This window comes from Schistocerca americana, chromosome X (assembly GCF_021461395.2).
Source record: "Schistocerca americana isolate TAMUIC-IGC-003095 chromosome X, iqSchAmer2.1, whole genome shotgun sequence".
NCBI classification, from domain to species: domain Eukaryota; kingdom Metazoa; phylum Arthropoda; class Insecta; order Orthoptera; family Acrididae; genus Schistocerca; species Schistocerca americana.
Genome location: NC_060130.1, coordinates 217,624,405 through 217,649,902, shown reverse-complemented (window position 1 = coordinate 217,649,902; position 25,498 = coordinate 217,624,405). Strand labels below are relative to the sequence as shown.

At 41.7% G+C, this 25,498-nt stretch overlaps 1 protein-coding gene across 1 annotated transcript in view; it reads right to left on the bottom strand.

Annotated features, from left to right (window-relative positions):
• LOC124555485 (heat shock 70 kDa protein 14-like) overlaps positions 1 to 16,002 on the bottom strand; it is a 150,195-nt gene extending 134,193 nt beyond the window's left edge. Inside the window, exons 1-3 of the mRNA XM_047129408.1 lie at positions 15,822 to 16,002; positions 15,580 to 15,660; positions 15,200 to 15,434 (exon numbers count right to left, since the gene is read on the bottom strand). Coding sequence (XP_046985364.1) covers positions 15,200 to 15,434; positions 15,580 to 15,660; positions 15,822 to 15,881 — 376 coding nt within the window. The 5' untranslated portion in view covers positions 15,882 to 16,002. The remainder of the gene's footprint in view (positions 1 to 15,199; positions 15,435 to 15,579; positions 15,661 to 15,821) is intronic.
• Between the last annotated feature and the right edge of the window lie 9,496 nt (positions 16,003 to 25,498).

Sequence of the window (25,498 nt, the reverse complement as noted above, 5' to 3'; positions counted from 1 at the left end):
GTAGGCACAAACCATACTCCCAGAGGGGGAGAAAGGAAAGGAAAGAGCCAGAGGTGAGGGGAGGGGGGGGGCGAAGACGGGGGATAGGGAAGGATGCGGAAAAGGAAGGTATGCAGCCCGGAAAGGAAGGAGGGCCATATTAGCTCGGGGTCCCGTGCTCGCTACGCACGTATCCACAAAAGAGTTCGTAAGTGCAGCCCAATCGGCATGCCACAGCGATAAAATGCGCAGACAAATGACCCTGCTACAATCTGATGAAAGGACACAACAAGAAGCTGTCCGAGGCTGGAGGACCGCAGCCTTGGCTGCGGCATCTGCAGCTTCATTCCCAGGGATACTGACCTGGCCAGGAACCCACATAAAGCTAACCGGAGAACCGTCGTCCACCAGCTGCTGAAGAGAGCGTTGGATCCGGTGCACGAAAGGATGAACCAGATATGGATCACTGAGGCTCTGGATGGCGCTCAGGGAATCGGAGCAGATGACATAAGCAGAATGTCGGTGGCAGCAGATGTAAAGAACAGCCTGGTAGACAGCAAAGAGCTCAGCTGTGAAGACCGAACAATGGCCATGGAGCCGGTATTTGAAACTTTGTGCCCCGACAATAAAAGAACACCCGACCCCATCATTGGTCTTAGAGTCACCTGTATAAATGAAGGTCATATTAATGAAATTCGAATGAAGTTCGACAAAACGGGAGTGGTATACCGAACCGGGGGTAACCTCCTTTGGGAGCGAGCTGAAGTCAAGGTGAACGCGAACCTGAGCCTGGAGCCAAGGTGGCGTGTGGCTATCGCCCACTCTAAAGGTTGCAGGGAGTGAAAAATCAAGGTGTTGAAGGAGGCGACGAAAGCGAACTCCAGGGGGTAGCAGGGCAGAGACATACAACCAGTATTGACGGTCGAGAGAGTCGTCAAAAAAGGAACGATAAGACAGGTGGTCGGGCATTGACAGTAGCCGACAGGCAAACCGACAAAGTAGTATATCGCGCCGGTAGGTGAGTGGCAATTCACCGGCTTCGGCATGAAGACTCTCGACAAGACTAGTATAAAACGCTCCGATCGCAAGACGTAAACCCCGATGTTGTATGGAGTTGAGGCGGCATAAGATGGACGGCCGTGCAGAGGAGTATACGAAGCTCCCATAATCCAGCTTGGAGCGGACGATCGACCGATATAGGCGAAGTAGGACGGTTCGATCCGCTCCCCATGACATACCACTGAGAACACGGAGGACATGTAGAGAACAGGTACAACGGGCAGCCAAATATGACACATGTGGAGACCAGCTAAGTTTCCTGTCAAATGTAAGACCTAAAAATTTTGTTGTCTCCACGAATGGGAGAGCAACAGGACCGAGTCGTAAGGACGGTGGGAGAAATTCTTTGTAGCGCCAGAAATTAATACAGACCGTCTTCTCGGCAGAAAAACAGAAGCCATTGGCGACACTCCAGGAGTAAAGACGGTCAAGAGAACGCTGAAGACAGCGCTCCAGGAAACATGTACACTGCGCGCTGCAATAGATGGTAAAATCGTCCACGAAAAGGGAGTCTGATACATCAGCTGGGAGGCAATCCATTATTGGATTGATCGCTATGGCGAAGAGAGCGACGCTCAAAACTGAGCCCTGTGGCACCCCAGTCTCCTGGCGAAAGGTGTCTGACAGGACAGAACCCACACATACCCTGAACTGTCGATCCATTAAAAAGGAACAAATAAAAAGTGGGAGGCGACCGCGAAGGCCCCATGTATGAATGGTGCGAAGAATGCCCGCCCTCCAACAGGTGTCGTAAGCCTTCTCCAAATCAAAGAACACAGCCGTGGTCGGGCGCTTCCACAAGAAGTTATTCATAATGAAGGTCGACAAGGTAACCAGATGGTCAACAGCAGAGCGGCGCCTATGAAATCCAAATTGTACATTGGTAAGTAGGCGTCGAGATTCGAGCATCCAAACCAAACGAGAGTTAACCATTCGCTCCATCACCTTACAGACACAGCTGGTAAGCGAGATGGGTCGATAACTGGAAGGCAAGTGCTTGTCCTTCCCTGGCTTAGGAATCGGTACAACAATAGACTCGCGCCAGCATGCGGGAACATGTCCCTCAATCCAGACGCGAGTGTAAGTATGAAGAAGTAAACCTTTACCCGCAGGAGAAAGGTTCTTCAGCATCTGAATGTGAATAGAATCAGGCCCTGGAGTGGAGGACTGTGACCGGGCACGTGCATTTACGAGTTCCCGCATGGTGAATGGGGCATTATAACTTACACGATTCGAGGAGCGGAAGTTAGGTGGCCTAGCCTCCTCTGCCTGTTTTCGGGGGAGGAAGACAGGGTGGTAATGAGCGGAGCTCGAAACCTCTGCGAAAAAGCGGCCGAAGGCATTGGAGACATCCTCAGGGGCCACAAGGACGTCATTTGCGACCGTCAAGCCAGAAACTGGTGAGTGGACCTTAGTGCCAAATAGCCGGCGCAGGCTACCCCAGACAACAGAAGAAGGAGTAAAACTGTTGAAGGTGCTTGTGAAAGCAGCCCAGCTGGCTTTCTTGCTTTCTTTAATAATACGATGACACTGCGCACGTAATCATTTATAATTGATACAATTCGCCACTGTAGGGTGGCGTTTAAAGGTGCATAAAGCACGTCGACAAGCATGTAAAGCGTCTCTACATGCTGCGGTCCACCAGGGGACCGGTACGCGATGTGGAGAAGAAGTAGTGTGAGGGATGGAATATTCAGCAGCAGTGAGAATGACTTCCATGTGGCGTGCGACCTGACTATCGCAGCTTGTGAAGGTTTGATCCTGAAAGGTCGCCCTGGAAGAGAAGAGCCCCCAGTCTGCTTTGGAGATGTTCCAACTAGTTGAGCACGGAGAGGGGGTAAGATGCAGGAGATGGATAACACACGGGAAGTAGTCGCTCGAATATGTATCAGAAAGTGCATACCACTCAAACCGGCATGCAAGTTGGGGAGTACATATAGAGAGGTCTAAATGGGAATAGGTGTGAGATGTGTCCGAAAGAAAAGTAGGGGCGCCAGTATTGAGGCAGACAAGATTGAGCTGGTTGAAAAGGTCTGCTAACAGGGAGCCCCTCGGGCAGGATGCTGGAGAGCCCCAAAGGGGATGGTGGGCATTGAAGTCTGCAATTAACAAAAATGGTGCAGGTAGCTGAGCAGTAATTTGCATCATGTCTGCCCTGGTAACGGTAGACGACGATGGAGTGTAAACGGTACAAATGGAAAATGTAAAAGTGGGGAGAGTAATTCGGATGGCAACTGCCTGCAGGCCGGTGTGCAATGTGATGGGATCGTAGTAAATATCATCCCGGACCAGCAACATAACCCCTCCATGAGCCGGAATACCTACCACAGGGTGTAGGTCAAAACGCACAGAGGTGTAGTGTGCCAAGGCAATTTGATCGCATGGATGTAGCTTCGTTTCCTGGAGGGCTATGACGAGCGGACAGTGCAAGCGGAGCAGCAACTTTAAGTCCTCTTGGTTCGAGCGAATGCTGCGAATATTCCAGTGAATAAGTGCCATCGTGAGAAGAAAAGGAAGATGAAAGAAGGGGTCACCTTGAAGGCCGCTGAGGGCCTGGCTTCGAGCGAGCTCTGCCGCCGCTATCAGTAGGCCGACAGTCGTCGTCCATTGGTTCTATAGGTTCATCGGCCATCTTAACAAGATGGCCAAGAGGGGGAGCTTCCTCTGCAGGTGAACAGCCAGATGTTCGGCTACCAGCGGTGCGGCCAGGCGAAAGGGATGACGGCCTGGGGCGGCAACTGCTGGGTGGCGCAGGAGAAGAAATGTGCCGTGGCGGAGAAGGAGAACTGTGCTTCCTATGAGCCTTCTTGGAAGGTCGTTTAGTTGAAGTACTGGTCGATGGCTGGGAGTTCGAGGTACGTAGGAAGTCTGCACGGGACGGTTCCTTCTTGAAGGCCTGTGCATCTGACTTCTGGGTCTTCGTCTTGGCAGAAGCTGATGAAGGTGCTTGTGTCTGAGGGGTGACGGGAGGAAGAGGAGACATCGACCGCGCGATCTTAGCACTGGCCGAACGGACGACCGTGGTGCTGAAGGTCACATCGCATGTCTGTGTCGCCACCTCCATGGTAGTCTGAGGAGAGGCAAGGACAGTACTGTATCTCCCCGCTGGGAGCAGCGTGGGTTTCCTACTAGCAAATAGCTTGCGAGCAGCCGAGGTGGACACTTTCTCTTTGACCCGAATTTCTTGGATACAGCGTTCTTCCTTGTAGATGGGACAGTTGCGGGAGGACACTGCATGGTCACCATGACAGTTCACACAACGAGGAGACGGAGGTGGGCAGTCACCCTCATGGACATCCCTGCCACAAGTGACACATTTAGCCGCACTGGAACAAGACTGGCGAGTGTGATTACAATGCTGACACTGGTAGCAGCGCGTAGGTGTCAGGACATAGGGGCGAACAGAAATAACCTCGTAGCCCGCTTTGATGCGCGACGGCAGCTGAACACTATCAAAGGTCAAGAAAAGTGTCCGGGTCGGTACAAGGTCATTGTTGACATTTTTCATGACCCTACGGACAGCCGTCACGCCCTGCTCAGCGAGGAAAGACTGAATCTCCTCGTCAGTCAATCCGTCGAGTGATTTAGTATAAACAACACTATGAGACGAATTCAAAGTGCGGTGAGCCTCCACCCGGACAGGGAATGTGTACAGGAGTGTGGCCCGAAGCAGTTTTTGTGCCTGAAAGGCGCTCTCAGTTTCTAGTAACAAGGTACCATTACGCAACCTGGTACAACACTTGACCGATCCGGCTATGGCATCTACGCCCTTCTAGATAACGAAAGGGTTGACAGAGGAAAAATCCTTTCCGTCCCCAGATCGAGAAACTACCACAAACTGTGGGGCAGGCGGTAGTACTTTTGTCACTGGTGGCTGGTCAAGTTTCCGTTTGTGGGCAGAAGTTGAGAGAGAAGAAGAGAAATCCATTGCGGAGGAATCCCCCATGATTGCCAGCGTCTCCGATGGCACGCTCCTTCCTAGTGGGGACCCTCTCAGAGGGCACTCCCGCCTTAGGTGAATATTTACACCTCAGGTCACACCTCCCGAGAAACAGACAGAGGGACCAATCGGCATGGTCAGAAGGTATCAGCTCAGGCAATCACCCCTCCCTGGGCCTGGCCTGTACCAGGGGGTACGTGCGTGCCTTACTTGTCTACCCAGGGCGGGGAGTTACGCGTTACCCCGTCACCGGCTATGCGTGCGAACGCGTGGGTCGGCCTTCAGGCGCGCACTGGGAGGAAGGAAGAAGAGGAAAAAGAAGGGAGAGAGGGAGAGAGAGGACAGACTGTCTCAAACGTCGAGACGGAGACTGAAGAAGGCAAGGAGAAGGAGGCAAGGAAGACAGTGAGACGAAGAAGAACAAAGAAAGGAACCAACAATGGAAGGAAGAAATGAGAAGAAGTGAAAAACGAAAATGACCACAAATATAGGTCGTGGAACCGTCCGTCTCAGGACGCAGGCGCTAACTACCCCCTTGAGGGGGAGGGACTCCTTTTAGTCGCCTCTTACGACAGGCAGGAATACCTCGGGCCTATTCTAACCCCCGGACCCGCAGGGAGGCACACACCAAGTTGTGTGCATTGATAGCGAGAAGTCAAATTTGGTTTATGTTATGCCTGGAGTGCTACAAGGATCCGTGTTCAGACCTTTATTGTTTTTATTACTAATCTGTGTTTATTTATAAATTCTCACATGACATCATCAGCAACATTGACTGGATATGCCAGTTGCTATTATAGCCGACCAACAGGCTACAACAGGGAAGCTGACAAGCTCGCACACTATCGCACAAAGAAACCGCCAACACCGCCCTACACTGTTAATCCAATATACAACCTATCAAGACACTAAATGATGATGAACCTAACTGTTACTGGTATGCTGACACTGACCGAGAAGCTGCAGCCACCGAGAAACGCCACTGCACAACATCAAAGGCATATGCCTGCAAGATACCCACTAGAATCAAAATCTAGCCTTGCGTGACCTGTTGCAGACAGCAAGAAAACTGCTACTGCTCGTAAAATCTGACCCAACTATCACACAGGTTTCTTTCCCTTGGCTCTTGCCTTGGCACTTTTTTCCCTTTTGCCCTTCAAATCACTACCCTTCGATCAACTTTCGACACAATCTATCTCCAGATGAGCGGATATGATTGGTTAATCATAACCAGACATATGCAAACATCGCAGTACCTACAAGGCCAACACAAAACATCTTTGCATATTGGTTAGTTTTCACTGAGTGAGGCCTCGCAGGATGTGGGTACTGCGATGTTTTCTTACTAAATGAAAGTAAAACACAGGTACTTAATTTTAGCCTCTAAGAGATTCCTAACCATCATGAATTAAAAACTACAAAACTTTTAGGTGTTCTTACTGACAATAAATTGGCCTGGAAACCACACATTAAAAATATATTTTCTAGACTTTTCAAGAGTTATTTATTTAACTACAAATTTATATCTAAAAACACAGATGATGTGACTTACTGAACGAAAGTGCTTGCAGGTCGATAGACACACAAACATACACATGAAATTCAAGCTTTCGCAACAAACTGTTGCCTCACCAGGAAAGAGGGAAGGAGAGGGAAAGACGAAAGGATGTGGGTTTTAAGGAAGAGGGTAAGGAGTCATTCCAATCCCGGGAGCGGAAAGACTTACCTTAGGGGGAAAAAAGGGGTATACACTCGCACACACTCACATATCCATCCCCACATACACAGGCGTGTCTGTGTGTGTGTGTGTGTGTGTGTGTGTGTGTGTGTGTGGGCGCGCGCGCAGAGAGAGAGAGAGAGAGAGAGAGAGAGAGAGAGAGCGCGCGAGTGTATACCTGTCCTTTTTTCCCCCTAAGGTAAGTCTTTCCGCTCCCAGGATTGGAATGACTCCTTACCCTCTCCCTTAAAACCCACATCCTTTCGTCTTTCCCTCTCCTTCCCTCTTTCCTGATGAGGCAACAGTTTGTTGTGAAAGCTTGAATTTCATGTGTATGTTTGTGTTTGTTTGTGTGCGTGTCTATCGACCTGCCAGCATTTCCGTTCGGAAAGTCACATCATCTGTGTTTTTAGATATATTTTTCCCACGTGGAATGTTTCCCTCTATTATATTCATAACTACAAATTTAAAAAGATATGTTCCAAATAACTATGCAAGATCACGAAATTTTGCTTTCTTCCAATATATCATATCATACGGAATTTTTTAATGGGGTAGCAGTTGTTAAGCAAATGACATTTTATTGTTGCAGAAGAAAGTAATAAGAATAATAACAGATTCTGATAAAACAGAACATTGTAAACTTCTGTTCATTAAACTGGAATGTCTGACAACAGTAAACTTATTCATCTATAATGTTTTATTGTATGTTAGAAACAACGTTTCTAATTTCACACTGAGAACTGATGTACATAGTTTTGACACTAGAAACAGCACACATGTAGACATACCATACCACACATCATCTAAATCACGTAACTCCTACCTAGCCTTTGGATTAAGGATGTTTAATAGGCCAAGGGTAGATTTTACAGAATTGCCTATTAATATTTTTAAAGCTAAATTGTATAAGCGGGTCGACGGAAGCGTTCAATCCCACCTGTCGGCTTTGACTCGTGACATAAGGCTGTTGTTGTGTGTGATGTCACCACGGCGCGGAGTTTAGTTTGTGAGAGTGGCGTGTTTGTAGGTGTTGTTTTGATGTGATCGGTGGTGGTCTCCAGTGGTGTATTTGCATGTTAGGTGATGTTTTTGGTTTAGTGTGCGTGTGTGGCGTGTTTATAGGTGGCGTATTGTTGCAGTCGGTGGTTCTCTCTGGTGGTGTGTTTATGGGTAGCGTGTTATGTGGCATATGGGGTTCACTTGTGTGGTAGCATTGCATGTGTATAGTATCAGTGGTGACTGTGCCTTCAGTGGAATATATTTCAATGAATTAATGATTTTGGTTTTGTTATGTTGACGTTACTGTAGTTTCTTTCCTGTTCATGTGTAAATTTTGGTAAATTTCTTTGCTTATGTCTTTGGTAGGTATGGATATGACTGACAAGGTCAACAGTTTTTGGTTGTCTGCGATGATGGGGGACAATGCATTGTCCCTAATAGAATTTCTTCAGCAATGCGGGCTGTTGGCTGAAGTCGTGAAGTGTTCAGTGTGTTGTGAAGCAATGAGACTTACTAAAGTTTTGGCGTCTCTGACCAGGGATGGCTATATGTGGATATGTCGTAAGGATAACAGGTCAAGGGAAGTGTTTGATTGCAATATTGATTTCCTAGAGTGTGTGTGTGTTTTTCGATGTATTTTCATGTTTGTTATGTGTACGTAATGAAGTCATAGGTGCCATATTGGAGTCATAGTGGACGGTCGTTTCCGCCATATTTGTGACTTCATGGGTCAAAGCAGACGGGTGGAATCACACGCTTCTGTATACGCTACTAGTAAACAACCTCTTTACCCAGTTGACAAATGTTTTGGAAATGAAAATGCTGCTCTCTAACATATAATTTCTAGTTTTACCTATTTCATGTAAACTAAATTACATTGATATAGTAGTTCATATAGAAATGTACGCTTATGACTGTCTATTGCTGTAAGAGCTGAATGATAATAATTTATTATTATTATTGTTATTATTTCTTTCTTTCTTTTCTCAGACGCTATGTATGGTCAAAAATGGAAAGTGACGCGGACCTTCATCAAGCGTGACTTCCTTTTAACTGTGCGGTGTATGTTATATCGCATTTAGGAACTTTCGGGTAATTGAACATGTATCAATAATTACGGATTTCTGTAGTTGCATATACAAGTCTGGATGTAGCTGTATTGCATTGATTTACTGGTGGATATTGTGTGGTATGACTCCTGTAGTTGATAGTATACTTGGTATAATGTCAACTTTATCCTGATGCCACATGTCCTTGACTTCCTCAGCCAGTTGGATGTATTTTTCAATTTTTGCTCCTGTTTTCTTTCGTATATTTGTTGTATTGGGTATGGATATTTCAATTAGTTGTGTTAATTTCTTCTTTTAGTGGTGAGTATGATGTCAGGTTTGTTATGTGTTGTTGTTTTGTCTGTTATTATGGTTCCGTTCCAGTATAATTTGTATTCATCATTCTCCAGTACATTTTGTGGTGCATACTTGTATGTGGGAACATGTTTTATAAGTTTATGTTGTAAGCCAAGCTGTTGATGTATTATTTTTGCTACATTGTCATGTCTTCTGGGGTATTCTGTATTTGCTAGTATTTTACATCCACTTGTGATGTGATCTACTGTTTCTATTTGTTATTTGCAAAGTCTGCATTTATTTGTTGTGGTATTGGGATCTTTAATAATATGCTTGCTGTAATATCTGTTTATTGTTTGATCCTGTATTGCAATCATGAATCCTTCCGTCTCACTGTATATATTGCCTTTTCTTCGGATGTTGGATGTGTCTTGATCGATGTGTGGCTGTGTTAGATGATACGGGTGCTTGCCATGTAGTGTTTTCTTTTTCCAATTTACTTTCTTCGTACCTGTTGATGTTATGTGATCTAAAGGGTTGTAGAAGTGGTTATGAAATTGCAGTGGTGTAACCGATGTATTTATATGAGTGATTGCCTTGTGTATTTTGCTAGTATCTGCTCATTCTAGAAAGAATTTTCTTAAATTGTCTACCTGTCCATAATGTAGGTTTTTTTATATCGATAAATCCCCTTCCTCCTTCCTTTCTGCTTAATGCGAATCTTTCAGTTGCTGAATGTATGTGATGTATTCTATACTTGTGGCATTGTGATCGTGTAAGTGTATTGAGTGCTTCTAGGTCTGCGTTACTCCATTTCACTACTCCAAATGAGTAGGTCAATATTGGTATAGCATAAGTATTTGTAGCTTTTGTCTTGTTTCTTGCTGTCAATTCTGTTTTCAGTATTTTTGTTAGTCTTTGTCTATATTTTTCTTTTAGTTCTTCTTTAATATTTGTATTATCTATTCCTATTTTTTGTCTGTATCCTAGATATTTGTAGGCATCTGTTTTTTCCATCGCTTCTATGCAGTCGCTGTGGTTATCCAATACGTAATCTTCTTGTTTAGTGTGTTTTCCCTTGACAATGCTATTTTTCTTACATTTGTCTGTTCCAAAAGCCATATTTATATCATTCTGAATACTTCTGCTATCTTTAGTAATTGGTTGAGTTGTTGATTTGTTGCTGCCAGTAGTTTTAGATCATCCATGTATAGCAAACGTATGATTTTGTGTGGGTATGTTCCAGTAATATTGTATCCATAATTTGTATTATTTAGCATGTTGGATAGTGGGTTCAGAGCAAGGCAGAACCAGAAAGGACTTAATGAGTCTCCTTGGTATATTCCACGCTTAATCTGTATTGGCTGTGATGTGATATTATTTGAATTTGTTTGGATATTAAGTGTGGTTTTCCAATTTTTCATTACTATGTTTAGGAACTGTATCAATTTAGGATCTACTTTGTATATTTCCAATATTTGTAGTAACCATGAGTGGGGTACACTATCAAAAGCTTTTTGGTAATCAATGTATGTGGAGTGTAGCGACCTTTGTTTAGTTTTAGCTTGATATGTCACCTCTGCATCTATTATCAGTTGCTCTTTACATCCTCGTGCTCCTGTGCAACACCCTTTTTGTTCTTCATTTCTAATTTTGTTCTGTGTTGTATGTGTCAAATTTCTGTGTAATGACTGAAATTAATATTTTGTATATTGTTGGTAGGCATGTTATGGGGCGATATTTACCTGGGTTTGCTGTGTCTGCTTTATCTTTAGGTTTCAGATAAGTTATTCCATGTGCAAGTGTATCAGGGAATGTGTATGGGTCTGCAATGTAACTGTTAAATAATTTAGTTAGATGTGAATGTGTTGAGGTGAACTTCTTTAGCCATAAATTTGCTATTTTATCTTTTCCAGGGGCTTTCCAATTGTGAGTAGAATTAATTGCTTGGGTGACTTCATGTTGCAAAATTATCACTTCAGGCATTTGTTGCATCATCTTGTATGTGTCTGTTTCTGCTTGTATCCACCGTGCATGCCTGTTATGTTGTACCGGGTTTGACCATATGTTGCTCCAGAAGTGTTCCATGTCTGTTATGTTTGGTGGATTGTCTGTTTTAAAGTGTGTGTTATCTATTGTCTGGTAAAATTTCTTTTGGTTTGTGTTGAATGTTTGGTTTTGTTTCCTTCTATTTTCACTTTTTTTGTATCTTCTAAGTCGTTTGGCCAATGCTTGTAATTTCTGCTTCTTTTCATCTAATTGCTCTATCGCATCTTGTTGTGAGATTTTACCTAACCTTTTTCGTTTTTTTCTAACATTTCATTTCTTATAAATTGTATTAGCTGTCCGATGTCTTTTCTCAGTTTTTCTATTCTGATCTGTAGCCTGTGTTGCCATGCTGGTTTTGTGGGTTTCTTCTGTGTGTTGGTTGGTTCTGATCTCTGCCTAGTGTGTATATGTAGTGTAGTGAGTGCTGCTATATAAACCAGTAGTTGTAACTCTTCCATAGTTGTATTTTCATTTATTTTGTTGTGTATGATTGTGTTGATAGTTTTTATTGTTGTTTCGACTTGTGGGTTATTTGGTGGTCTACGCAAGAATGGTCTAATGTCTGTATTTGTGTCTTTGTATTCTATATATGTCAGCCGATTTTTTTCTTCTGTATCTAACATGTGTGTCACTTCGTGTTCTATTTGTGCTTGTTCAGTTGGCTGTCTTAAGATTTAGTTTTCCTCTGATTGTTTAATTGATGCGTGTTGTCCTTTGTTTGTTTGCTCTGGGATGTTTGAGTCCATTACTGTATTTTCTTCTTCTTCTGATTGCACATTATTTTGTTCCAGTATTTGTTGTACTTGTTGTTTGATGTTTTCTAATTCTGACTGGGGTATCCTGTTATTTTTTATTATTACACGGATCTGATCAGCTAGTCGTCGTTCTGTTAAAAATTTTAATTCTGGGTATCTGATGATAAATGTTGTGTATACTTGTGATCTGTATCCAGTTGTGTTGGTTCCTAGGTTTGTTGCTTGGTAACAACGGAACATGAGGTGTCGATTAACTTCATCTGACCATCTCATCCTCTGTTTTTGTTTTCCTTCTAGGGTGGTTGCAGGAAGCATATCCTGCAAAACACCTCTATTTGGATTTGAATCATTTTCCAGTTGGCTAGCAGTGTCGTTAGCATTGTGGGCGGGCATAGGGTTCAAGCGTCATCCCCGACCATGACGGCGCTTGTCCGAGGCTTCTTTAGTTCTATCCTGAACCAACTAATCACACTAAAAGGGGGGTTAGCCCTATTAGTGGTTTTTTCTTTTTCGTCGCCTTTTACGACTGGCACAACATACCGGAGGCCTATTCTTTTCCCGGGCCTCCACAGGATTTTTTATTATTATTTCATTGTTAGTTGTCTTTTCAGTGTAAAGAATTACAATAGATAACTTTGGTGCACAAATGAGGTGATATATTCTTATTCTGTTACTGTAAATTAAAAACAAACTTCAGTGAAAAGTAAGAAAAGCAGCAAGCAATAACGAGAGACGTTAAGAACTTTGAATATATACCAGTATATGCTGATATAAAACCTCCACAAAGATAAATTTCATAAAAAAATAAAAAAATCAAATACAAAGATGGAAACTGCATTTTTAAAACACACACACCTTGCATATAACTGTTTTCCTTGATATCTTGATGCAAAAATGAAATGAGTTCACTTAAAGGTGAGAGATATGATTTTTCTCCAAAGCACTTATTGTCATGTATATAAAACTGTGCACCATGTCTTTGTAATGATAGGGCATCTGCTTTAGACGTCACAATGGCAAAGGGTAGCCAAACAGCATCATTCCAACTGGACCATGAAAGGAATTGTGAATCTGTAGGGGGCATATAGTTAATCTCAACATCTTTAAATTCACGTGATTGGTGGAAAATGTGTCTTGTGTACCAGATTTTGTAGAATTTGAAAGCCACATTCTGCTCAACCTGCAATTGTTCCCAAAAAGCATTTTCACGAGTTTCCATAGCAACAGTGCTCCCATTTGCATTCATTGGAAGTCTCTTCATTAGAAAGGTGATAGTAGCAATGACTAGAAATGCTTGTTTCAATTGGGTTTCTGAAACTGTCATTGTGCTGTACCTGTATTTCAAGAAACCTTCATGCAATTTTATGTGAATCTTCTTGTTATGAACCATAGTGGAAGGAGTCTTTAATTCCTTGCACAAAGTCTTGAAATATTATCATTTTCGTGAGATATCACTACTTCTTCTGTGACAATTCCAGGTAACATCTTTTGACCACTCCTGCATTCTGGAGCAGCAATTACACCATGACTCTCTTTAATTGTTCTTTCTCCAAGTCCGATGTGCTCTAGGACACCAACAGTAGAAGTTACTCTGACAATACTCAATAAAGGTGGAGCAGATAATAAAAACTTCAAACTGTCCACTACGAGCTGAATTCTACATTTCTGAGTGAGGAGCTCCTTATATCGGAAAATTGGTTGCATTGTTCACAGGGCACTCCAGACAATACCGAGTGCTAATATGCTCTGCTTCTTCACAGATCAAATAACATTAAGGTTTCTCAGAACACAGGTACAGTATAGCAATGACATTTCCAGTAATATGATTGCACCACACATTACTACTCACTATAATTAACACCTTTATAATAAAGAGACTTCCAACATATAAAAAAGGAGCAGTGTCACAATGGGAGCTCATGAAATGGTTTGCAGAAAAGGCTGCAAGTCAGGCAGAACGTGGCTTTCAAATACAACAAAATCTGGCACACAGGACCCATTTCCCAGGCATCACATGAGTTTAAAGATGTTGAGATTAACTGCATGCCTACTGCTGATTTACAATTCCCTTCATGGCTAGCTTGGAAAGATGCTGTTTGGGTCCCCTTCTCCAATGCCACATGTCAGGCAGATTCCCATCATTACAAAGACACAGTGAGGAGTTGTATAAACATGACAATAAGTACTTTGGAAAAAAATAATATCTCTCACATTTAAGTGAACTCATTTTGCTTCTGCATCAAGATGTCGAGGAAAACAGTTATATGCAAAGTGGAAGGGTTTTAAAGTTAGTTTCCTTCTTTATATTTGAATTTGTTTATCAAAATGTTCTTTGTAAAATTTTTATATCTGTACATATAAGTACACATTTAAAGTTATTACTGTGTCTCATTACTGCTTACACCATTTCTTATGTTTCATTTAACTTGTCTTTTTAAGTTGCAGTGACAGAATATGGATGTATCACCTCATTTGTGCACCCACATTGTCCCTCAATTCTTTACACAGGAAAGACACTTAACAGAGAAATACAACATACAAACTGAGAAAAATGATTCATAACTGTTTTCAGCTCTAAATTGTTTACAGTTCTGACCTACAGGTCAATTTTTCAAGGAATACACGTTTTTATTATTAATGCCCTGTATTCTTTGCAGATAAGATTGCTGACAGATATACAAACATTTCAGCAAAAAATCATATTGTGATTCTATTATCTATGTACCCCACAGGACTTTGAAATTCGTCAAATTTGCCTTTTTTTTGTGATGGAGTCATCTTTAAGTGAAGGTAAGAACTACCAATTTAAATGCCAAAAGCTTGTCATTGTTATTTATACTTAATGCTAGCACTAAAGAGTTATAGTGCGTAAGATGAAGTCTGCATTTTTTCCCTCTGTGAAGTTATAATTTTTAAAAAATCACACATGTAAAGCACATCACGGAGAAAGAGCAATTCTCAACGTTTTTCATAAAAAACAGAGATGTATCCTACTTTTTATGCAATATATCAACTTAATGACTCACACAGTACATGACTAAAATACTTGATGTCTGTAGGTCACCTCATTACTGAATAGCAAGTGTCTGAGAATACGGAAACCGGTTCCTCACTAATGACTGGGTACCCACAGATGAATCTTCAAACCTGAATTTATCAAAAATGGTAAGAGTTAGAAAAGTGCTATTTGGCAGTTTTACTACTGAGACATGTGGGCATCCATGTTCCAAATATGATTAAATTCTGAAATAGCCACATTTTCACCCCCTGTGAGATTACATGGATTGAACCATACTAGCTACTCGTAGGAATATGAGATTGGGGCATTACGCATAAAAACATTTCTACATACCAAACAGCTTTTTGTATATGCGGGTCATGACTCCTTCTGGGGTATACGCAGCAATCTTGTATTCATCTCGGATTTCATATTTCAGGCCTCCTTCGGTCACTATTTTACATTTCACTGACTTTATATGATGCTCAAGTTCGTCGTCAGGAATACTGTCATTTAAGAGTTTCTTATTCCGAACAATAGCACATGTGGCATTTCTAACAAGAGCTGCCTTCGCTGGGAGTCCAACAGCCTGAAACACATTCGATCTCTTAAATTTTGACCACGAAGCGGAATTACGGAACAGTGGTAAACCAACTAAATTAAGAAGTAACAGGCAATTTCAGCTTAGAGGGCACTATTCAAATAAACTGCTGCTTAGTACAAAATTTCCTTACCTCTTCACCGTCTACAAACGCGACTATTGCAGGCATTATTCTGTTGCCACTGTCGTCTGCTATAATATCAACTTTCCCATCCTGAGAAACAAAACGTAAAATAATGTAAAAGTTACATTGATATGATCTTATTAGAACGTTTCTCACGAATACATTCGAGCTAGAAAAATAATCGTTCATGACTTCACTTCTGGCACATTAGAAGTTCTCAGTGAACAACAAATATGAAAAACATTACCAACCTTACAATACGCCAAGCAGGCAGAAGAATTACCCACATGAATGCCAAAAACACCAGCCATTTTGCTAGTCTTCGACGACAACAAACCTTACACGATGAGCGAACAACACACCACTGCCGCCAAAACTTAAATATTCACGCGTCTTTGTTTTCCTCTGCATAGCGTTCAAAGAAGTATTCTGCTGTCAAAGACGTAATCAAGGATGTTAGAAGGGGAGATATGTGAGTCATAAAAATAAGAAATACGAAAATATTCAGTAATTAGTACGAATTTCATTTTTCCAGATGCCACTAGCGAAATAGCGCATTATTAAAGAAATAAAAATATCAATACTGAATTGTTAATTGAAAACATTTTCATAAAAAACAAAAATGAAATTGTGATCCACATTATCTTTCGCGTTTCATGGTGTTTTTTCTGTCTAGCTTAAAAATCTGATATTTGTTAATTGCAATGAGCGCAATTTTCCATCAACTCGTTTAGTATAATTAATTCTGTAAAGGAATGTCTGTCGGTAATAACGCGGATAAGTCAAGGCTGTGCATAAATAAGCCAAAATCGTTTTGCCTATTTATTTGTTATCATCTCACCAAAATTAAAGAGCAAAAGAGTGGGATCATGTAGAAATGTGTAATGACCATATATGACAGACTTAATTAGTATTTGCATTTGTAATGGGTGAATTTTTCCCTGTGAACTGTTGTGATACCTGCGTATTACGAACGCGAGATCATTTTACTTTGCGTTCGTCTTTAGTATCCGAAAGATTTGCAGCTCCTGCTGGGTGATAAATTAGTGTTGTAGAAGCTGTTTAAAGTCGTAGCAAACACCGCAGTACCTTGATCTCTGTTGTTAAACACTATTTGTATGTAATTTCGTCAGTGTCATTCCAACCCATCTTATCGTGCTTTATTAATTGAGACATGGATGTAAGAACATACTAGCAGTGCGGGACTGCATGAAACAAATACTGCACTATATGACCATAACGAATGTTCCTGATGCGTTGCTACATTCTCTTTCCACCTTTAAAACCCTGCAGCAAAAGTTAAAAGTGTGTGAATCACATATACAGAAAGCTTATGTGGCACTGGCAACAATAAAATAGTTTGGCTTCTACAGAACTTCAGCCTAAATTTGTATTGTCTCATGCATACGTATCTTTCACCTAGACAATGGTACCATATTCTTTAAGGTCTTCCTTTTTTTTCTAGTTGTGTTACAAAAAATGCCGCAACACTCCGGTCACAATTTTCAGTTTTTACGTTTTCTCGCAAGGAGTCAATTTCTTCCTAGGCTATTCGCCTAAATAATTCACTGAAAATACTTCACAACCCACGTTATCGCACTAACTACAGGAACTCAAAACCACTTTAGCACGATGACAACCCAAACTCAAATGAACACAATGTTACCCGTTAAACTCAGCACGTCTACATTTACCAGCAGAGGGCACCAGCAAATATAACAACATGGCACCTAGAAACACAACCAACTCAAAAACTCCGCATCGTAGTGACGTCACACACCACAATACCATTAAGTCACGGGTCAAAGCAGACGTGTGGAATCGGACGCTTCCGTTGATCCAGCCAGAAGGCATAAACAATACAACAAAAAAAAACTTCTTTAGGTTGGCCATTGCCACTGCTTGTTCTGTCATTGCGCATTCAAGAACGCAATTATGAAATTAATTTCACTGACGAAAGTGCCAATCATAATGTGTGAGGCGGTGATGGTTGGTACAATTTTAATTAAAATCTATAATACAAGCGTAAATTTCCTATCCAATCCTCATAAAAGTATATTTATATATTCTGTATGTGGTATATTTTGAGTTATTTAGTTTCAATGTCAAGTAGTAAGGGGTACCCTTTACTACTTGAAATTAGTACAGTTACTAAGCACACCTCCTTCCGCATGGAAAGAAACCTGATAGTTTCATTATATTGCACTGATAAATGAAAATGGAAGTGGCACATATACACACTTTCATGTTATTCTATGGAAGTCTCTAGGAGACAACACATTTAAGTTAAGAAAGGTTCCCCTATACCCGGGGTCACCTTGACTGCTGGCTAGTGACAGTCTGGGATAGGAAGGGAAAAGATTAATTGGAGGATGTGAAGTCATACTGCATATTAATGCAAGGGCCTACTAAATTAATTTTCTGGTGGTAAGTCCATTGCTCTATATAGATTAGAATCACAATTCTAGCAAATTTTAGTTTCACTTTGCAGGCCTGTAATTTCCACAGGGTTCTCATATACATCTACATCCATACTCCGCAAGCCATCTGACAGTGTATGGCAGAGATTGGTAGCTGTTCATCTCTTACCAAGGTGATTGAACATAGAAAATGTGGCAGAAATCAGAGATGTTTAACTTGAAAGGATTGCTTTGTGTTGTTTACGTAGAATGATCCACTAATGTCCTTTTTCGTTACATTCCTCACAGAATCAAGCAAATACTTCCCGCCTTCCTCCCCGCATCTGATCTAATCCTCTGGAAACTGATTTAGTTGAATGTCAAACATTGCTCACATTGAAGCTACCACTTTGGAAACAGCTGCTGACATTTCAGGTAATGTAATGTAATGTATTAAGTGCTCTAGATTGCTGTATGTGTACCCATCCATGCAAAAGTAAATACATCCAAAAATAATTTAGTCTTCCTCTGATAACTAAATTATAACTGGGAATTCACACACAATGTTCTACAGAGAACTTTAAAGCGTGGCTAACAAGCTATATCTTTGGCCCGGTTTTTTTTATATATATATATATATATATATATATGTGTGTGTGTGTATGTGCTGGCAGTTTATTGTGACAACAGAAATACCACCCTGTAATTTGTATATGGTTAGGAAATCGGTGTATTTACACATTGTAATGTGCTGTGATTGTATATCTCACATTGTACCTGAATTTTATTGTAAATGACTAATACATTTTTTAAATGCATGACATGGAGCTATCTATCTTTCATTGCGCTACAAGTTCCAGCATTATTTATTCACCAGTTAAATGTCATAGGAATAAGAACAATCTACATGAAGATTACCTACCAGCTGTCCACCTGGATGAATGGCCACTACCAAACTATAGCCAAGAGGAAAGTAGACCACCTTGTGGCACAACATGCAGCTGAACATAACATGCCTGATTGCAATGGCTGCTTCACCAACCAAGCCATCCACCACCAGCTTTTCTAAACTGCACAGATGGCAGTTACCCTTACAACACATTCTGTGATCCTGTAATTATCCCGGACTCAACCTATGGTAACATACTGTCCCCACACCCTCCACCCAACATTTCCCACCCTCTCTGTCCTATTACCTCCTCCCCATTCTTATCGCCTACACTCTTTCTTTGTCATCCTCTGCTAATGCACCTGTCCATCTTTCTCTGCTCCTCTCCTTTTTCATTCCATTTTCCCCACCTCCCTGCTCCACAACCTCATGATGCTGTGCCTGTTAGCGTTCTAGTACCTGCACACCTCTCAAGATGACACTTCTCTCTTCCCTAACCTATACACTGCTAGTACTTCCCCTTCCCTCACCCCATTCAAATTACTGCTTCTATCTCACAGTATAGTTGCACTCCAGCCTGTGCTGCCAGAGTTGGCAGTCAGGAAACGATGGAGAGGCTTCGTCCTGCCATAGCCCTAACAGTTCACAACCCCACAACAGACCACAGCAGTCCACCCACCCCACTGCCGCCCCACACCTAACCCAGGTTTATTGTGCAGTTCAGCCCCCATTTGACCCCCCCCCCCCCCCCCCCTCAGGGAACATCTCATACCAGACAAGTGTAACCCCCAAATGTTTGCGTGATAGAGTAATTATGGTTTACGTGTACATGGAGACAGAATTTGACATAGTGTAACTGAGGTGGAATAAGGAGAACCAGCCCTCAATCGCTGAGGCTTCCCACTCGGGAAACAGCGCATTAGACTGCATGGATATCTGGGTGGGCTATGCGTGAGGTGTGCTTGCTTGTAGTAATGAATGGTGTGTGTTTCTCTTTTTCCAATTGACTGTGGCCGAAAGCTTATGTGTAAGTGTCTTTTAATTGGGCCTATCTGCAACTTAGCAGGTTATCTGTATGGCAAGTAGTAATCTATCTTTTCCTGCTCTGTTAAAAGTACCAGATACATAATGTAAAAGAAAAAGATGGAAAAAGTTTCACACAAAGATGAAAGTTCCAGGTATTGAAAATGAGATCTTTTTATCAAAACAAAGTTATTTATCAAAATGCAAGTATAGCTTCAGGTCTCTGATTGTTAACAAAAATTCAGTCTTTGAAGCAATCAAACTATGTGTGTATCTGAAGTACAAAACATAAAAGATGCTACTGAAGTAATTTCATTCTTCTATAATATTGTTAAAAAAAATACAGATTATTGGCACTACTGATATATGTAATAGATTAATGTGCACATCACAACAAGCAAAGTTTGATTACTGCACTATGCTTTAAAGAGAACAAAATGTGTGTGCATTATTTATCAAAATATTTAAAGATCTGTTGTATAAATTACGAAACACATGTAACATTACTGTTGACCTAACTTTCAGCTTATAAGTGCACTTGCCAATGACTGAAAAATGCTGTCACTCAGTTCAAACTACATGACACCTCAATGAAACAACATTGATACACCTTCATACAGGTTGGAAATGAGGGTTGATATGCTTTGAACTATCCATTTTCAGCTATTTTAGAAAGTCACCCAGGCATTATAGTGCATCCATGCTAAGTTATTAACTTTATCTTGTATTACAAAATGTTCTTGATCTTCTGCTGACATTGCTAACTTATGCTATTACATAGTGGAGACTACAAGAATCTTTGATGAAATAACATGCTGAACAGTAGACTGTGACTGCCACAACCTTAATTATGGTGACTGCCATGGTTGATACTACTGAGCATAATGATGGTCATTTGACATGGTGACTACCATTACCCTGAATGTATGATGGGTACTGTTAGGGTATGAGGCTACTTGACACTTTGCCCCTATACAGGGTGTTACAAAAAGGTATGGTCAAACTTTCAGGAAACATTTCTCACACACAAATAAAGAAAAGATTTTATGTGGACATGTGTCCAGAAACGCTTAATTTCCATGTTATAGCTCATTTTAGTTTCTTCCACCTACGCTCAATGGAGCACGTTATCATGATTTCATACGGGATACTCTACCTGTGCTGCTAGAACATGCGCCTTTACAAGTACGACACAACATGTGGTTCATGCACGATGGAGCTCCTGCACATTTCAGACGAAGTATAAGTACGCTTCTCAGCAACAGATTCGGTGACCGATGGATTGCTAGAGGCAGACCAATTCCATGGCCTCCATTCTCTCCTGACTTCAACCCTCTTGACATTCATTTATGGGGGCATTTGAAAGCTCTTGTCTACATAACCCCGGTACGAAATGTAGAGACTCTTCGTACTCGTATTGTGGACGGCTGTGATACAATACGCCATTCTCCAGGGCTGCATCGGTGCATCAGGGATTCCATGCGACGGAGGGTGGATGCATGTATCCATGCTAACGGAGGACATTTTGAACATTTCCTGTAACAAAGTGTTTGAAGTCACACTGGTACATTCTGTTGCTGTGTGTTTCCATTCCATGATTAATGTGATTTCGAGAGAAGTAATAAAATGAGCTCTAACATGGAAAGTAAGTGTTTCCGGACACATGTCCACATAACATATTTTCTTTCTTTGTGTGTGAGAAATGTTTCTTGAAAGTTTGGCCGTATCTTTTTGTAATACCCTGTATGTCACCATGATACAGCAAAATTGTAACCAGTTATCCCATTTTACATACAGTTATAGATAAAAAACCAGCTCCTGGCCAGGCCGTGAATGCCAAAGGGGTATCCACTGGCCACCGTGTCATCCTCCGCATTGCAGTGTCAAGCAGATGTGTTATTGAGGGACATGTGTGATCAGCACACTGCTGTCTTGGCCTTTTGGCAGATTTTCTGGACAGTGGAGCCACTACTAGTCAGTCAAGTAGCTCCTCAGTTGCAATCACAAGGCTGAGTACTTCCCATACCAGTCCTCCACCAAGGAAAAATCCTTGGCAGTATGGAGGACTTGAACCCAGGTCCTCCGTGTGCCAACCATTTATGCTGACCAGTAACTTATGTAGGCAGACAGTTATAGATTAGGCAAAAATGTAATTGTACAAATTGCCACATACATTGTCATTGGTACACGAAATTATAACAAATTGCCCCAATACACCTCGTGTTTCACAGAACTAACAAATTGTATCGTACGTCATCATTGTGACATGAAATTGTAACAAATTGCACCATATGTTGCTAAATAAGAATATGTATAAATGACATCAGCATAAATGACAATGTATGAAACAATTTCTTAGCAGTTTGTGTAACAATGACAACGAAAAGGGCTGTCTACTACCGTTTTGTGCAAGAATGTTGATGTATGTGGCTATTTTTGATAATTTTGTGTAAGAGTTGTGATATCTTGCACTTTCGTGCAACAACGTAGATGTATGGGGCAATTTGTTACAATTTTGTAAAGTAGTGCTGATGAATGGACCCATTTCTTTGAATTTTGTTTGGTGTTTGGGATACTATATAAGATCCAGAGCCAATAGCTGATACTCACTGTTGGGTTATAGCCACATGTGTCAACTTCTGCTGTTAGAATACTATTTGAGACCCAGTAGCTGACACTCACTGCCAGGTTATCCCACATACACTACAAGCTTTTGGTATTAGAATACAGTTTTGAGATCCAGTAGCTGAGACCAACTGACAGGGCATTATTTTTTTAATTGTTGAGTAAAATCATACATTACAAGTAATGGTAGTTGTACTGATCAGGATGATAGCAATCATCATGTAAACTTACTATCATGACACCAGTAGTATCCGACATGCGTTTCAGCTCATGGTAGACACCTTAATTGGGATAATGGCAGCCGCCAGTGTTAAGAATACTATTTGGGATTCAGTAGCTGACACCCACTCGCTGGTTATATCACATACACACACTGTCACCATTGATTTGGGGTATGGTGGAATTTGTTACAATTTTATGTAACATGGTGATGTATTGTGGCAGTCAGCTACAAATGTGCTGTAACATAATGATGCATAGGGCAATTTGTTGCCATTTTGCTGTAACAGGCCTGTGTATGGGGTAGATTTGGAAATTTGTGTCAAGTTCTATGGGACTAAACTGCAGAGGTCATCGGTCCCTAGCCTTGTTGTTGTTGTGGTCTTCAGTCCTGAGACCGGTTTGATGCAGCTCTCCATGCTACTCTATCCTGTGCAAGCTTCTTCACCTCCCAATACGTACTGCAGCCTACACCCTTCTGAATCTGCTTAGTGTATTCATCGCTTGGTCTCCCTCTGCGATTTTTACCCTCCACACTGCTCTCCAATACTAAATTGGTGATCCCTTGATGTCTCAGAACATGTCCTGCCAACGGATCCCTTCTTCTTGTCAAGTTGTGCCACAAACTGCTCTTCTCCCCAATCCTATTCAATACTTCCTCATTAGTTACGTGATCTACCCATCTAATCTTCAGCATTCTTCTGTAGCACCACATTTCGAAAGCTTCTATTCTCTTCTTGTCCAAACTATTTATCGTCCATGTTTCACTTCCATACATGGCTACACTCCATACAAATACTTTCAGAGACAACTTCCTGACACTTAAATCTATACTCGATGTTAACAAATTTCTCTTCTTCAGAAACGCTTTCCTTGCCATTGCCAGTCTACATATTATATCCTCTCTACTTCGACCATCATCAGTTACTTTCCTCCCCAAATAGCAAAATTCGTTTACTACTTTAAGTGTCTCATTTCCTAATCTAATTCCCTCAGCAGCGCCTGACTTAATTCGACTACATTCCATTATCCTCGTTTTGCTTTTGTTGATGTTCATTTATATCCTCCTTTCAAGACACTGTCCATTCCGTTCAACTGCTCTTCCAAGTCCTTTGCTGTCTCTGACAGAATTACAATGTCATTTCTTCTCCATCGATTTTAATACCTTCTCCGAATTTTTCTTTTGTTTCCTTTACTGCTTGCTCAATATGCAGATTGAATAACATTGGGGAGAGGCTACAACCCTGTCTCACTCCCTTCCCAACCACTGCTTCCCTTTCATGGCCCTCGACTCATAACTGCCATCTGGTTTCTGTACAAATTGTACATAGCCTTTCGCTCCCTGTATTTTACCCCTGCCACCTTCAGAATTTGAAAGAGATTATTCCAGTCAACATTGTCAAAAGCTTTCTCCAAGTCTACAAATGCTACAAACGTAGGTTTGCCTTTCCTTAATCTTTCTTCTAAGATAAGTCGTAGGGTCAGTATTGCCTCACGTGTTCCCATATTTCTACGAAATCCAAACTGATCTTCCCCGACGTCAGCTTCTACCAGTTTTTCCATTCGTCTGTACAGAATTCGCGTTAATATTTTGCATCTGTGACTTATTAAACTGACAGTTCGGTAATTTTCACATCTGTCAACGCGTGCTTTCTTTGGGATTGGAATTATTATATTCTTCTTGAAGTCTGAGGGTATTTCGCCTGTCTGATACATTTTGCTCAGCAGATGGTAGAGTTTTGTCAGGACTGGCTCTCCCAAGGCTGTCAGTAGTTGTAATGGAATGTTGTCTACTTCCCAGGGCCTTGTTTCGACTTAGGTCTTTCAGAGCTCTATCAAATTTTTCACGCAGTATCATATCTCCCATTTCATCTTCATCTACATCCTCTTCCATTTCCATAATTTTTTTTTTTTTTTTTTTTTTTTTTTTTTTTTTTTTTTTTTTTTTTTTTTTTTTTTTTTGCGTTTAAGGTCGCAGTGTTAGAGCACATAGAATCTAGTAAAACTCAAGGGGGGGGGGACCCCAGAAAGTTCTTACAAAGATGCAGATAAAATAAGTGAAGGAGTTAGATGTCTTTGGACAAGCCAGTCAAAGCAATGAAACGAAGAACACGAGCAGCTGCTCGAGCGTCATCAGCTAAAATATCCTGTAAAGTAGATGGCAGAGACAGGACAACACGAGATTGACTAAAATGGGGACATGACAATAAAACATGGCGCACTGTTAATGCATGACCACAAGGGCACTGCGGGGCTGGGTCACCGGAGAGCAGGTAGGCTAAACCGGCAATGCCCAATCCGCAACCTGGTCAGAAGGATCCTTCTTGCCGAGATGGTCGGGAGGAGGTTGTCCAAGCAGTTGGGAACGGTTCTACTGCCCGGAGCTTGTTTCCTTGAAGTGATGACCAAGTATCCCACCACAAAGACACAAGCCTCTTTCAAACAACTCCACTAATGTCAGATGACCGGACACAATGGGAGGCTGGCCGATGCAGGAGGACTGCAGCCTTGGCTGCAGCATCAGCAGCCTCATTCCCAGGCACTCCTACATGGCCGGGAACCCACAGAAAGCTGACAGGAGAGCCATCAGCAGCAGAAGAATGGAGGGACTGCTGGATCCGTTGCACCAAGGGATGGACCGGATATGGAGCTCCAAGGCTCTGAAGAGCACTGAGTGAATCAGAGCAGAGTACATACGATGAATGGCGGTGCGGTGGGCATACTGAACGGCCTGATGGAGAGCAAAAAGCTCGGCCGTAAAGCTGGAACACTG